At 26.8% G+C, this 16,370-nt stretch overlaps 1 protein-coding gene and 1 long non-coding RNA gene across 3 annotated transcripts; one reads left to right on the top strand and one right to left on the bottom strand.

Annotated features, from left to right (window-relative positions):
- Positions 1-1,123: 1,123 nt before the first annotated feature.
- On the top strand, positions 1,124-2,898 carry LOC126552209 (uncharacterized). Its single transcript, XR_007606060.1, has 2 exons — positions 1,124-1,251; positions 2,705-2,898. It is a non-coding gene; the product is annotated as an uncharacterized LOC126552209 (long non-coding RNA).
- LOC114125062 (uncharacterized) lies at positions 2,534-14,553 on the bottom strand. 2 transcript variants are annotated; one of them, XM_050206905.1, is made up of 17 exons: positions 14,270-14,553; positions 9,351-9,427; positions 9,223-9,272; positions 9,117-9,164; positions 9,015-9,050; positions 8,922-8,950; positions 8,794-8,841; positions 8,703-8,724; positions 4,675-4,742; positions 4,332-4,362; positions 4,221-4,259; positions 4,104-4,159; positions 3,976-4,044; positions 3,695-3,918; positions 3,251-3,634; positions 2,924-3,190; positions 2,534-2,857 (listed from the first exon to the last, which is right to left on the bottom strand). In XM_050206905.1, exons 2-17 carry the CDS (start codon positions 9,398-9,400, stop codon positions 2,656-2,658), a joined length of 1,623 nt encoding a protein of 540 aa, XP_050062862.1. In that variant the 5' UTR covers positions 9,401-9,427; positions 14,270-14,553; the 3' UTR covers positions 2,534-2,655. The 2 variants fall into 2 exon arrangements, with proteins under 2 accessions (XP_050062862.1, XP_027844342.2); XM_027988541.2 differs by lacking the exon at positions 9,351-9,427 and having other exon boundaries at positions 14,270-14,549.
- Between the last annotated feature and the right edge of the window lie 1,817 nt (positions 14,554-16,370).

The following is a 16,370-nucleotide window of genomic DNA, read 5'->3' as shown; positions in this document are numbered from 1 at the left end:
ATCTTTATAACAGTGATGAGCAACTAGCGGCCCGCGAGTCTTTTATCTACTCCGTGCTACATTTTCAAACTACATCATACAATTTTTTAAGTTCATTTATAAATTTCGTTGTTCATATTGTATCTTATCGATATTATGAATAATGATTGTTATCTGGCATAGAACCTCGTTAAATGTATATTTGTCATTATAATATGTAATAATGTATACGTTAAGCTTACTTGTAGTAAAATCCCCACTTTTACGAGTTTGCATTAAAAATGTTACAATATATTATGAAACATTAAGTCACCTATTTCGTGTTTTCACTTCATAAATATAGAAATTAATTTTTCTATCATTAGCAGTCCACAACACTCTCAGGCCTCAGCATAAGTAGCAATAAAGTAATATTTAGTAGTCATACTACTTAATTTAATTTTTTTCAATTATCTTTTTTGTACTGTTAATTCGCGTTGTATACAAAAAATTGCTTATAAAATATATGAATGTTTTTTTTTTGCTTTCTATGCTCTGGCCCACTAGATTTTAATTTTCTAAATATTGGCCCTTTAGTAACTTAGAGTTGCCAATTCCTGCTGATATCAAAATAAATATGTATTTATATATTACCAAATTTACTTGACGTATTTGCCAGAAAAATCTATTGTTGAATTTACGAAATTAGTACACATTTTTATTGATTCCTAGAAATTTTCACGTCGGAACATTTTATGCTCACTCGCCTGCAGTTTCTCCGTCTTATCTATTAACGTAAAACACTACAACGGCAAATTTATAGTTCAGCAGAATCCATTTTATGTCGTTGGCTGCAACATTAGAACTATTTATATGATGAGATGAATATTTTAATTAGTTTAATGTAATATTTTATATCTCTAGTTTAACTCACTTTAAAACGATAATATTAATGAAAGTTTACTCGATACCCTTGATTATATTTTTACCGTAGAGTTTGATTAATAGGTCAATATTATTCATCAAAATTAAAAATAACAATATAAGATCGGTTCGAAAATCTGAAAAGCTAATTCGCTATGTTGTGCATTTTTTAGGGTTGCCGTTGGTTACAGAAAATAAAATATAGTAATAATATAATATAATTGAATATATATTTTAAATTTATTATTATTATTACACTCAACTCATCTATAATAATTATAATTTTTTACAATGCATTTGTTTAGATATTTTAACGTACTAATTAAAATGAAACCATACAAGAACAGCTATAGTGAGCTGATAACCCAGGTAAGCTATAATATAATATTATATTATGTAGGTGAATTCCGTGTTTATAAGTACAATCTGGATGGTTGTTTTTCACAAGTTCGCAGTTTTTAAAATGTAATGAATTCGTATAATTTTATAAACATTATTATAGTGTTTATTAGATAAAAAAAAATAAACAATAATTACACATAGGTCCCGATGCATTCGGCTGTGTTCATTATTAGTAACGCTTTGCACCTATACTGAAAACAATTGAATTTTCGTTCTTAACGCTATAAATTTAGCTATTATTATCTAACGTAATGATTTTTTGTAATCACTCTTATAAGACGATGCGATTATCGCTTTTTTCGATAATTGGGTTACAGAATCCAGATAAGTATTTGTCATCAGTGTAATACACAGTACTGAAAAATAAATCGATAAGAAGTAAAAATTTTGTAGTTGTGGTAGGTAATAAATTAACAAATTACACGTCAATTGAAATATATTATATATATTAAGTAGGTACTATAATAAATGTTGTCTTTAATTTAGATGGTTAGGTGCAATGATGATTTTTCAAATTTATCACGATTTGTGAACTACCTACCATTAAACGATTAACCTTAACATTTTTTTATGTCCAAAGATCCATATAGACCAGAAATAACCTTAATAGCTCGCGGCGTCTGTATTCACTTTAAAAAATAAAATATCGTAAAGAACGGGAAATAACAGATAATAATATATTATACATACCTTTGAGTTTGATAATAGGCCAATTTCCTTTAAGATTATTATAATTGGTTTTAATAAAAGTACATATTTTTCTATGTTGTACGTTTGTTAGACAGAAACAACACTTATAAACTTATATATACAAATTACAAACCATTACCTACTGTAATAAAATTAATTGGGTAGTAAAGCATATTATTTTACTAAAATTATACAATATACTTATTACATATTATATTAACTGCTTACTATAATGATATAATATTATCAACACTACATAATATATATATATATTACTTCTAAAGTTCCAACAGATTATACTTCCTAGAACTATATTATCATAGCCAGACACTAAGATATTTTATTTTGAGTTTAAGGTATAATTATATAAATTTATAATAACTTCTATGATGTTTATTTACAAAGAAATGTCACAAAGAGTGAGGATTTATTTAGTATGTTTTTAATCTTAAACCATCTTTTAATCTTAATTTATCGTTTGATCCAACTTAAAAAAATCTATAGTAATTTTAATTTTTAGCTAAACTTAAAGTTGTCAACCAAGTAGATAACTCTCAGAGTTAATTGTTTATATTAATTAATTTATTTTTTCTTAATGCAGCAATAACATATTATGGTGTAGAACTATAACTTTTTTTTAGTAATTTATTTTTATTTAAATTGAAACAAAATAATTTATTTTTAAAAGTAATCAGAAAATGTGTTTATAAGTTGATTTGCTGTACACCAGATTCCATCGATCTCTTCAGAGTCCGGAGCCCCGTCAACCATAGGAAACTTAGGATCTTGATGTGGAAATATTGTCATGGCCCAAGAAAACAGAGGTATTAATGTTTTAATATGTGATGCGGTTGTTTCCTTATCCTGACTATAAGTTTCGCAGCTGTAAAATATACATTGAATCATTAAACAATTAAAATTTTATTCATAGGTGTTTTTGCACGCTTACGCTTTAAGGTACTCAATAATGAAATCCGGCTGCTGTAATAGCACTAGCCAATGGTGTACTTTGTAGTTATTTTGATAGCAACTATCTTGTACATAACGGAGCACTGTGCCAACAGAATCTAAATATTTTGAGATGATACGATTAATCTTTAACTTCTCAGGGCATGTCATCTTCAAATGTTTACGACAAAGTGAAATTAGAGGATGATCCGTAGCCAGGAATTTCAGCAGACCTGCTTTCTTTAGTTGGGAAGTCGTTTTTTGAGAGCTACAAAATAAATGTTTGAGTTAATTTCAATAGTAATGTATTCAAAGAAGTAAAAATTACTATTTAGGTATGTTCAGAATGGTTTCCGAAATATTATTGACACTGTCATTTAAAATTTGTTCATTGTTTTTAACATTTTGTACACTGCTGTTTAAACTTTGTTCACTGTCGTTAATACCTTGTACACTATCGTTAAAACTTTGAACACTTTCTGTAAAATTGTGTTCACTGTTGTTAAAATGTTGTTCACCACCTTCGGTGTAGATTGAAGTTATGACTGGTAAAGGAGATGGACAAGGCGTATCTACCTCTTCTGCCTCCTCCTGCTCATACCAATCATTCATATACGAAGCTTTGACATATGGTGTCACATGATCAACAAATGGCACATTAGGTAGTTCCCAACTTCCTAGCCATAGCTCCACTTGAGTTGTTTTAAAGAGACTGGGAAAAATCAACACGTCAGTGATTCGGTTCATGTTTATTATAAAACTATAAACTTACTTGTACAGTACTTTCCTAATCTTCTGGTCCCGCCACAGCTTACGGCCCACTATATCACGAACTGTGTGGAGAGGGATTAACTTATAGCTCTTTGATTTAGTCGACAACATTTGTTTTACGTTTTCTTTGATTGGTGTATTCATAACATTTTCATGTATTGTTATAATATGTCTATCGAGATATGCGGACGTTATATAAGAACAGAAAGGACAATATTTAAGCGGCTGAAAAAAAAACAACAAATATGAAACAAAGTTAAATTGATATTTTTATTTGTTTACTTGGTTAATGTTCAACCCCATTGATAATTTTTGAGGAACAGTCATCCGAGTCCTTTTGGTTTTTTGCATCTAATAACATAATATAATTATAAAAATTTTAAACCTGAATCTTTTGATGTAATACGCACATTGTCATCAGACATATCTGAATCCTTATTATTCGAAGATGGAATGATTGTGGTATCTGAAATAAAAAATAAATGAATAAAAAACCTAATGAATGCAAACAACAGTTTATAATATACCATATTTTCTTTTTCTATTGTCGGTATCCCAGTTAAAACCTATAATAAAAAAAATTATATAGCTTAAAATGTTATATATAAACCAAAGCTTGAAATACAATTGAAACATACCGTTGTCTGTTATAAGATCGTCTGCAAACTTCTAAAAAGATAAACAATATTTTTTTAAAATTAAATTTTAATAAGTAGAAAAATATGGTAGACTACATTTACATTTTTTTTTTCGATATTTCAAATAACATCATAGGATTAGCATTAAAAAGTATTACTTTACGAACAAAAATAATAAAATTTATATTTTATTAATTACAATTTAAATACAATATACATATATATACAAGAAAAACAGTTTCCTCTTTTCTAATCCAATAATATCTATAAAATGAATAAACCGAAATAAACTAGATTAAAACTAGTTTAAAAATGTTGTATACTCAAACTTTGTAATACTCACTTTATTACTTGCTTTATTCCATTTATTATGGATTTTCACTGTTGACTTTTTCACAAACTTTGGCATACCTAATTTTAAAGTAAAATATTTAAAAAAAAAAAAAAAAAAAAATGAAAAGCGATCAAATTAACAGTTAGGTTAGGTTCTCTATCACATATAATTACAAAATTTTAATATTAATTATCAGATATAGTATTTTAACTTGACATTTTTTATAAAATTATTTGTAAATTTATAGATGTTTTATCTTTAGGACCTAATTCGATAATAAATTAAGATGAGTATACAATATTTGTTGATGAAAATGGATGTAAGAACTATGAAACCTACTTGTAATATTCCATACTGTAAGAAGTCAAAACTTCAACCCTATAATATTTTTAATGAAAGTGAGAGATTATCTTGTATATCTGAACATTTCTGGAAGTGTATGTGGGAAAAGAAAAAAACTTTTTAATTAATATGGTATTAAAAATGAGAAAAAAGGACCACAGAAACTCTCAGAGATTTCAGTCGCGGAAATTTCAGTTTTATTTATCATTTTAAATCAAATTTTGATAGTTATGTTGTATGCAAAACAATGTTTTTAAACGCTTTAGGTATAAATGAGTGATGGTGCATAACTAACTAGCTTTTAACAATAATGGACTGCCAACTAAAAATACTGTATTAAAAAAAACCAATCAACAGTTGGAGATGAAGATGATGAAATCTAAAAGATCATTTTCATTTCGACTTAATCAGTTAAACAATTGGTTTGATAGCTTGGCCAAAATGTCCAGCCAATACTGCTGTAAAAAAATAAAAATAATAATAAATAATAAATATATTCTGTATATTTAAAAAAATGTCACGAAGATAAAATTCAAAATTCTGTAAGCAGAAGTTTTTTCTCAAAATTTATGAAAACAAAAAATTTCTATTGGAGGAACGAAACGGAAGGAGAATTAGAGGCATTGGTTTTTGCATCAATAATATTATTAAACATATTACTAATATTATTGCATTAAAGATTCTACTAACCAAAAGAAAATTATAAAAATAATATAATATTTTACTCTGATGGCTGTGGCTACCAAAATAGAAACACAATATTATTAAATGCCTTGTTGAGTTTTTCAATTAATAATAACATTGTAATAGAACAAAAATATTTAGTAAAATGCCACACACAAATGACCTGTGATAGTGTCCATAGTACAATTGAACGATCATTAAAAAATACCAAAATTTATTTACCATCAGACTATATTAAATTAACAAAAAATGCTAGAAAGAATCTATCACCTTATGAATTAATTAATCTTGAACATACAGATTTTTATGGCTTCAAAAATTTGAACTTTTATAAATCTATACGACCTGGAAAAGTGAAAAGTGATTCAGAAGGTTTGTGACATTAGAGTCTTACAATATGACCCTATTCATATTTTTTTTTATAAAATCCACTTTAACAATGATTATAAAGAACTACCAAATTAACAAAGTTGTACTAAAAAAGTTGATACTGCCAAGAAGCTTCTATGTTTATAACAAAAATAGGCTTCCATTAACATTTTCCAAATGGAAAGATCTACTAAAACTTAAAATAGTATTACCAAGAGACGCCTAGGACTTTTATGATAATTTGTCTCATCACCAAGTATTGAAGGCACACAAAACTTGTGAAGTTTAGACTATATTTTATTATTTTACTTAACAATTTCCCTCTGATAGGTAGGTAGCCTATTTATTTATAGTGTTTCAACATTTTTTTTTAAAATAAAAATTGTGATACATTAGTTTATAATATTTTTTATTTTATTAATATTTTATATTGTGTTTTAAATAATAAACCTAAGTTAATATGTTGTTCTTATATACATACCTACTAGTATACTAAACATTTGTTTTATATATTCAAAATATTTCTTAATTAATTTTTCGTACTATTAATTTATTTACTTAATAGTTCAGTGGCTTTCTGTTTACCTTAATAATAGTAATATTATTATGTTGTGTTGATCTATAAAATAAATTTAATAAAGTTGAAAGTTTGATTTAAAAATTTGTTTTGAATGTTAAACATTTATGTTGCTTTCTGACAATTATTTTAACTTATTGCGAGAACTTATGATAGGTACAATAGGTATGATAATATTATGTTATGGCCAATTACTTTATTAATATCTTGTTAAATTTATAGAAATATCCCAAATGTTTAAATATTATAATATTTTTTATTAATACTGACGTATTATATATTATCAATGAGATAAAACATATTTACAATATTTTGAAATACGAAAACACGTATCTACTAGAATCAAAACCAGGTATCTAATATAATTCTATCATAAGCATGTATCTACTGTAATTTAAATTTGACCGGTAATTTTGGTTAATTATTGGCAATAATAATAAAAATTATAAAAAATAATAAAAATTATAAAAAATAATAAAAATTCAATTTATATAGTGTAAACCGTTTTATTAAGTTTATTGGGTCTCCTGAACAATCTTGAAATTGTCAGTTACGTGGTGATGCCATGATGGTAGCGGTATTAATAATAAAATAAAATTTTAAAATAATTATCTGCTCTTCAGGAACAAGGCACCTAATGTTATAAGCACGATTTAAGATATACCTAAATATTTAAAATCTATATTTTAAACCGTGGTTATAAGTACATGCGTGCAGGACTATCCATTCTTTATTTTTTATTGTAGGAGACAAAAACTCCTTGATGGCCAATTATTATAAGAAATAATCATCAATCAAAAATAATTCAAATAATCATACACATTATATTTTTGTCCATCGTAATACATGACACATGACACTACTGCAGTGAGATGGAGATTGACCTGACGGCCGACGGTGGTATATGGCATATTATAATAATTGATACAAATATGAAATAATATAAAAATAGAACAATACTATCCATCGCTGACGTCGGATCGCCTACACACATATAAATTATAATAATTTAATAATAATAATAAATAATATATCATTATATCATAATACTGTAGATGTAGGAACGCTCGGTCGTCGGTGCGATAAGCACGAGACGACCACGAAATAGCGTTCAACAGGTCCATGGGCGGATAGGCCATTTTTGGCTTATCGGGAAATTATAAAAACATGAAAAAAAGTATCTATAACAACATATTTGTGAGTAAGTGAGTTGTTACCCACCTTACCAGTCACAACCGTGAATTTCATTTGTAAAAAAAAAATTAAATAAATTTACATAAAACTCGCGTTAGCGTGTAAAATTTTAAAATAAAATTTCAAGTTAGAAATAGTTATTATATCATATATTTATTATTTATTTTATATTTCAAATTTCTGTTGTAATTGCATAATATTAAAGGGCCCCATTGCCGAAATACGAAAGGGGGGCCCCCCACAGGAAAATGCCCGGTTTCCCGGTAGGCCTATCCGCTCAAGCGGCCACAGTCGTACATAAAAAATATTTAAATAATAATAATAATCAGAATAAAATAATAATAGAATCATACACTATGTTTCCTTATAAAACTAAAATAAGTGTTATCACGGATCATATGAGTAATGTACCTACAATTTAAATAGTTTAAATGCCCTCCTTAAAAATGATGAAAATGTAGATACGTGCTATTACGGTTTACCAAACGAAATATTTAACAGCACAAAAAAAAAGTGATTATAAACTACGTTTCGTTCGACAATATTTTTTTTTAAATTTAGCACGTTAATCGGGTATTTAACACTTCAATAAAACAGTTTATGAACCATAAATGTTTTTGTTTTTTTACGTTATTTGAAAAATATCGAGTATCGTACTATGTTGGAAGTATATCCAAAAATATAAGAGAATACGACTATATATCATAAAATAAAATTATCATCGTCGACGTGCAACGTAACGATGTCAACAAATTTAAAAAACATATTATTTATTTATTAATGATATTAAATCTTATCCAAAAATATATATATATATATCTGTACCCAGCTCAAAAACATTAATGATATTTAAAAAAAACTCAACACTTACTATTTTTCCAGTACCCTGGAACCTGTTGAATGTAAAAAAAAAACACATGATCATTAAATGACAAAAAATCATAATACACTTTAATACGCACACAGTCGTCGTTGGTGATATAATTACGTCTGTCAGTGCCATAATCGACCTAACCAGTAAAGAAAAATCACATTTAATATATTTTATAAAAGATAACATTTAGGAACATAATTATAGTTATATACTTACTATATCATTGTACTCAAATTCACAATAATCTACAAATTAAATTTTTAAATAATATTAAAATATAAAACCAATAAATATTAACCAAATACGCACCATTTTTCGGCAGAGTGGTTTGAAACCTGCTGTGTTCTGAAAAGTAATAGCCATAGTAATACTTGAAAATAAATCTTATAAATCTATAAAATATTTACTTACTTTGCGGTTTGGGCTGGTCGATTATACTGTTTTTGGACTTAGAACAATCTGAAACAAATGGTACACGGTAAAAATATGAAAACGAATACACAAAGCACTAACTTACGATTCTTGCAAATTGGAAGTTTTTTGAATGAATTATTCATTTTTATCAGTCTGCAAAAGGTTGAAAAAATAAGAGTACACGGTAAAAGTAGAGCATATTGAATTTGATGACTGATTTTTTTTATTTACTTTTTGCGTTGGTGGACGAGCAACGTATTTAACGCGGTACAGGCGTACATGTCTTAACCTGGTTTTAACTTTAGACTCTAAAGGAATGAATACCGTGTTTAGAATGACGTGTATAAAAAATCGTTTGAGAATATTGATATTTTATTTTATTTGTACTAAATTATAATAAAAAAAAAAATGTTAATCATTGCAAACACCAATTATATCAATATTTTTCTATCAGCCGCTGTTTATTGAACGATAATAATATATCTGCACGTCAAATTGTTTTATTTTATAAAATTATAAAATGTAAATAATACATTTAAAAAAAATAAATAATAGATTAATAAATTATTAGAATTAGGATGTTGATGACTTTTGTATTTTTTCCCTTTATTTCTATACAATGCTATCTTAGCTAAAAATTTGTTTCATGTTCCCCTGATGCAGAATATTCTAATTTTATTTTGCATTTTTAGCTATAAATGCATTTTTTGTAGTTTTTGTACAATGTGGAGTTATTTTTCACAAATTTTAGATTTAAAAGAAAATTTGTATAACATTTAACATTCTTTAATTTTATTATTGTGGAGTTTTTGGTGTAATACATTGATAAAACAAGTGCTCTTTCAGACATTCGCCGATCATAGATGCTTATCGAATGTTAGGTATATTTATAAATTGTATGAAATAAATCCGATAAACAAGATTAAATTAGACATTAGACGTATTAATTTATGTGCTTATAAATTATAATTGCAGTAAAAGGAACTATTGTTAGTAGTGATTCGGCATCCGCATTCACCATTTAATCGATTTTTTATTCAAACTTTATATTTCAACAATTTTGAACATGCCGAAAGCAAAATCATTTGTTTAATATATCGTTTATTTTATAAAATCTATATTACTATTGTCTATTGTTTATTATTTTATTAAAATATTATAATTCATAATTTTTTTTCACTCATTTAATTAGACTTTTTAGATAATTTTTAAGTACATTTTTAGAAGTTTTTAGGGCATTATTGCGTTTTTTTTTTTAGGACATTTTTGTGTGTATTTAGGGTCATCAACATTCTAACTCTATAAATTAACGAAAATGACAATATAACATTTTGGACGACTTTTGTTTTTGTCTATTGAAATTGTCCAAAATAGCCGTACATTTGGGTATACAGTGTTATTGGATTTTAGACTATGATATTTATTTTTAGATTTACAGACGGATAATTCGACAAAACAAGAAACAATAAAATTAGATTACTCGATAGCGATTGCACGAGTAAACTACTTGAGAAAATACAAGAAATTGACCGTTTACACAATAATATTAAATATTAATGGGAAATGACAGTATGTATTTAATGATGTAATTATCATACCGCGTTAAACAAGATACTCGTCTCGAACATAATATAAATATGGTACAAAAAAAAAAAAATAGATGTCGGAAATACTATTGTATTATTTTTTTTTTTTAACTATTACTTTTATCATTCTATACTAACTAACAAATCAAAGTTTCAATAATGGGACAAAAACCAAAAACAATGAAAGAAGTTAAAAGATATAGTTAGTTATTAAATAATCTATTCACTAAAATACATATTTTTAATAATAACAAAATTTGTTAAAAAGTATTATTATTAGTATTTAGTACCTACATACTATTAATAGTATTCTATCATAGAATTTCTATGACTTATAATCTCATATTGTAACTATATATTATGCAATATACAAAAGGTTAGGTTAGGTATCATTAAAGGTTATTATAATATATGAAATATACATCCAAGGGCGTCCATATGGGGAGGCAAGGGAGGGACATGCCCCCCTGGAAAATGTTGAAAATCAGAAAATCCTAGCATATTGTTTTCTGTGGTGAGAATCTATTTAATTATTTAGATAGAATTAAAAAATTAATTGAATACAAGACAATCTATAACTTTTTTTTATGAAAAACCAGGTAATCAATCAGCTAAAAATAACAACATGCTTTTTCGTTTTTTTTCTATGGATAATTATAAATTCTTAAAATCAAAGTGGATACGTATATATATAATATCCACCTTACTTAAAATATTATGTATTGCTATAGATACGATATTTATATGTATGTTTTACACTACCAATCACCATAATATTTTATTTATGATCACAAATATATCGCACCTCTAGAACAAGACTGCCACAACTCAAAATTTATAGTTTTGAGAAAAAATGATTTGAAGTTTATAACTAAGATATTTTACAAAGTTGTTTAGCTATGGGTTTGAAACTAAAAACTTAAATACTCACAAAAATATGCTATACAATATGACATCTTCAAATATTATGTAATATTCACTTAAGCCCAAAAAGTTAGATTTATGGCCTTTTACAAATTTATAAGTGAATGCAAGACTAACATATTTTAAGATGTGGCTGTATTGCATACACAAATTGATTTTATGATAGCCATATACTAAAATATGGTAGTATTGAATTTAAGTTATGTACATTTTGTGTGCCATAAGTCAATTTATGCCAGTGTTGCATTTAAAATTACTAATACATAATAGAATTTAATAATATTATAATATAATATAATATTATATAGGTATACGACTGTATTTTTCAAAACAGACAATTTTATTTCCCATGTTTCCAAAAGTACAAAATATTCGTAGTAACAAATGTTTGATATTTATGACCTCGATAAACGATAGTCAACGATTGAAAATTTAAAAATGCATGTTATCATAAATTGTAATGAAGGTAATTAATATTTTTTAAGTTTTTTTTAATTTATATTTTATAATTATGAACACATTTTTTATATAATTTTACTATTTAGAATATAATTTATTTCATTAGGAACTTATATGGAAATATTATATAATTAAATATTAATAAATAAATCATATTAGTAAAATACATATAAATCCGAGCCCTAGTAATTATATGTACATATATATATACAATATACATATAGTCATTCCTATTTATAAGTGAATTGATAAAAATTTTGTCCCCCCCTTGAGATTTTTCCTATGGGCGCCCTTGTATACATCACCTAGTTACAAAACTTTCGGATCAAACAAGTTATACCAATTAGTAGTTTTTAAATTAAAATAACAAATTGAAGTAAAAAGAATAATATTTAATTTAAAATAAAATACAATGAAGCATTTATTTTTGTTTAAGTTTGATATTTGCTTTAAAAACTCCACTAGTAAACAATTTTTTCAGCAAAATTATTAATTAAATTTACAATATATTTTAAACTATTCAACACATTATTTTTAATGTTTAACAAAGCAAAGCTGAGAGTGGTAGATCTTAAATAGTTATTTACTCTTTTAAGAACTCAAAATAATCTCTCACCCCAATGCTAATGCAGCTGAAAGGTATATTCTAAAAAATTATAAATATATTACATCAAAGTTATTATTCTGTATAAATACATATATGTAGCACTGAATGGTGGTCAGTATTTTTAAATTTTATTTTCTTTGATGAAAGTGTTACAGAATGGTTGCATTCATTGACTCATTTTCAACATCCAAAACAGACCTAAATTAAAAATTATCTTAACTTTTTGGCTACAACATTGCAAGTGTCTCTGATAATTTGAGTGTTGGGTAGATTAAACAATATTGGAATACACTCAAAAGTATTTTGATGCCTGATATATTATGCATAATTCCTTAGTCCTAACACTGACTATATGACTAAATTTTATTTAGTAGTCTGTGGTACCACTAGTTATGGCAATACGGCATAGAATATACCTAAATTATTTATTATATACAATTCTGGAGAAAACATACTATAATTATTATGTTGTCTTGTTTGATCATTATTATAACTTACGATTGACAATGCCAGCTAATAATTTTAGGGAAATAAACGATTTAAAAATGTGTTGTTAACACACAAAACATAACTACACAATAAATGACAAATAAAGCTAAAAATATACCTATTATTATCTATCACAATGCAAACAAAATAAAAATATTAGGCAATTAAGTATTTATACAAATTTATTGATACAAAATTTGTCAAATAAAATATAGGAGTTGGCATCAGATTTTGCTGAGCGCCGTTCAAAATGTAGTGCTCTAGGCAATTGCTTCTACTGCCTTATACATTAATCTGGCAATGAATGCATAAATGTTCACCAAAGATGATTAATGTTTACACTCAAACCTGGTAAGAGTATTAAATTATCATACCCATAAGTTATGATTAATATTTCCACCAAAAACTACATAGGTATGTTTTTATGTGAATAAAAGAAAAAATGTAAGCCGTTTTCCCGATAGTTGACTTCAACAGTCTGTAGTCTAAACTAGAGCAGATGTTCTCAAACATTTTATGGTACAACCCATTTTGGAAATTTTTTAAAATTTGGGGACCCACAATAATATCAATAACCTTTTTAAAAACAATTTATTATTTAAAAATACAACACGACCTACAGTTAGGGAACCTCTGCTCTTGGACTAATAGTTAATCGTCTTAAAATACCAACTTTTTTCATTGTTTTGTCGAAGTAGTAATATTGATAGGAATATAGGATTCGTCGACATGTGCCATGTGCGTACAGCGTACTTATGTTTAATAATAAAATAGTAATATAATTTTTGTCGTGGCAATTCATAAACATTTAAAATTATCAATATTATTAATTTTAATCTCTAATAAACTACCTACTATGTTTTTGTATTTTATATCAACAAATTTTGTAAAAAATAAAAAAAATGTTTAAAATGTATTTATTTCATTTACAAGATCACGGATACCTCATTGTCTTCGTTATTTACTGCTATTTATTAATAGTTAAATATTTTTTCAAGTTAAAATCGATAGATAATAAAGCATCCGCTACGTGCAGACGACGTACACGTCTTTGAAATCATTCAGTCGGCGCGAACAATACTCACGTTAAACCAAGAAACAGCCATCAATGTGAATGCACAGGAGCAAAATAATAATTAGGGTGAGTCGAAGTTCCGAAAAATTGACGCACAGCACATAAAATAGTAAGACCCGATAACGCGTATAACGTAAAACGGTAAACACGACGAACCGTAACACTGAAAAGCGCAGCGCGACGGACACGTGCGAACCGCTCTATGGACTATTCGAAAATGTGACAACTGACAGTGCCGACTGCCGAATATACTTCGGCCTACGAGGGAACATGTCTCTCAACCGAAACGCGTTCGATTCCGCGCACTCGTACTAGTGTTAGTGTCTCGGCCCTCGGCGAGGGGATATCCCGTTTATAGTTATTTCAGTCATTACTAGATAACTAGATATTCACATTCTAAGAATTGTTATGAATAATTGTTTTGAATTAAAACCTACTTTACGACTTATATTAATGTACAATTAAGTGAATGAATTACATTTTGTATAATATTATAATGTATTTGTACACCCAATTCCCGTTTTCCGTCACTTATTTGTGGTTTTCCCGATTTTTTTTTTAAAACTGCTTACTTTTGATCTCTACAACGCACCAAGGATATGCAATTCACCACCGGAAACCACCCATGAAGTTTAAAATTGAAGTATTATTTCGACAAGTTATGGTGTATACAAACACCAAAAAAAAAAAAAAACACATTTCATTGTAAAATCAATACATTCATCACACTCCGTTCAGAATCTAAAGTATTTAGAATCCTAATTTTAACTAAGGCTATAAGCTAATAATAAATAATAATAATAGATTTTCAAAATTATTATGTTGCGTGTGAGGTAGGTTCGTGCATGCACTGAACTTCTCTGTCCTGTCCATAGATATTCAAACACATGGATACGGCACTCCTTTATACATTCTACATATACTGTTTAGGTCATTGAACTCTACAAAGAAAAAAAATTTAATACAAAAAAAATTTAAAAATTGGATATAAAAGTATAATTAAATATAAACTGGTTATATATTATAACACACAAAATAACTTTGTAAACACATGTAACCAATATTATAAAACTCAGGTTAAACATGATTAAATAAAATAAGTTTATTTAATTTGTGCCTAAGAGATGATTTTAAACCTTGATTTTGTTGTGTCAATTTTTTACACTGAGTATGGACTCTTAAAGTACAATAATATGAAGATATAAATTTTACTATTTTCATTTCGTGTAATTCTAAAGTGCACGTATCAATAATTGGATGTATAGGATTTACATTTTTTACTTGATCCAAAAATTGTCTTTGCACTTTTAATATAATATCTTTTTTAAAGTTATTATTTAAAACGCAGAAGGCAGAACAAAAGTCAAAACGTTAAACGAATAACGAATTTAAAATGTGTTGGTAATCAATTCATATAACTATGTGTGATAAAAAAAGATAGCAACACCATTCTCATCTGCTGTCTTTTTCTAACACGCTATCTCGGTTATGTTTACATTGGTCTTATGACTGGTGAGCATTCCAGTTATCATGTAGAGTTCAATGGTTTAGGTCGACATAACGGAGAGAGAAACGATGGTTCTCACTCGCACACATCTTCTGTGTGACAAGGAAAGTAAAACTCTTGTAAGAGAGTGAAAACATAATATGTACGGATAATTATTATTGTTACAATGTTATCAATAATGACGTCTAGCGGTTAATAATAGTATCAATTATGTAAGCTTACAGATTTTTGTGTTGTGCCGCATCCATTTGTTTAACCCTATCAATGGTCCTGTCCTGTTCTGTCTTTTAATTAACGCTCTTCAGTAGTTCAAACCTATGTATTACAAAATCGTTTGCTACGCTGCCCTACCTACCCTGTGTTGCGCTGCGTCGCAATGTGCGCCCAGCCTAAAATAAAAATAATTATAAAAAATATAATAATATTATAAATAATAATATAATCGTCGTACGTATGAGATGATAATAATATTATACCTATATTATATTATAATATTACTTATAAGTAACTATAAATAAAAATAAAAACATAATATTATCGGCTATTAACAGTTTTTAAAATATCACTTGGGAAATCAGTGTAATAATAATATAAAACGATATAA

Source organism: Aphis gossypii, chromosome X (genome assembly GCF_020184175.1).
Source record: "Aphis gossypii isolate Hap1 chromosome X, ASM2018417v2, whole genome shotgun sequence".
Classification (NCBI taxonomy): domain Eukaryota; kingdom Metazoa; phylum Arthropoda; class Insecta; order Hemiptera; family Aphididae; genus Aphis; species Aphis gossypii.
The sequence above is the reverse complement of the archived record's forward strand: the minus strand, read 5'-3'. Positions and strand labels throughout refer to the sequence as shown.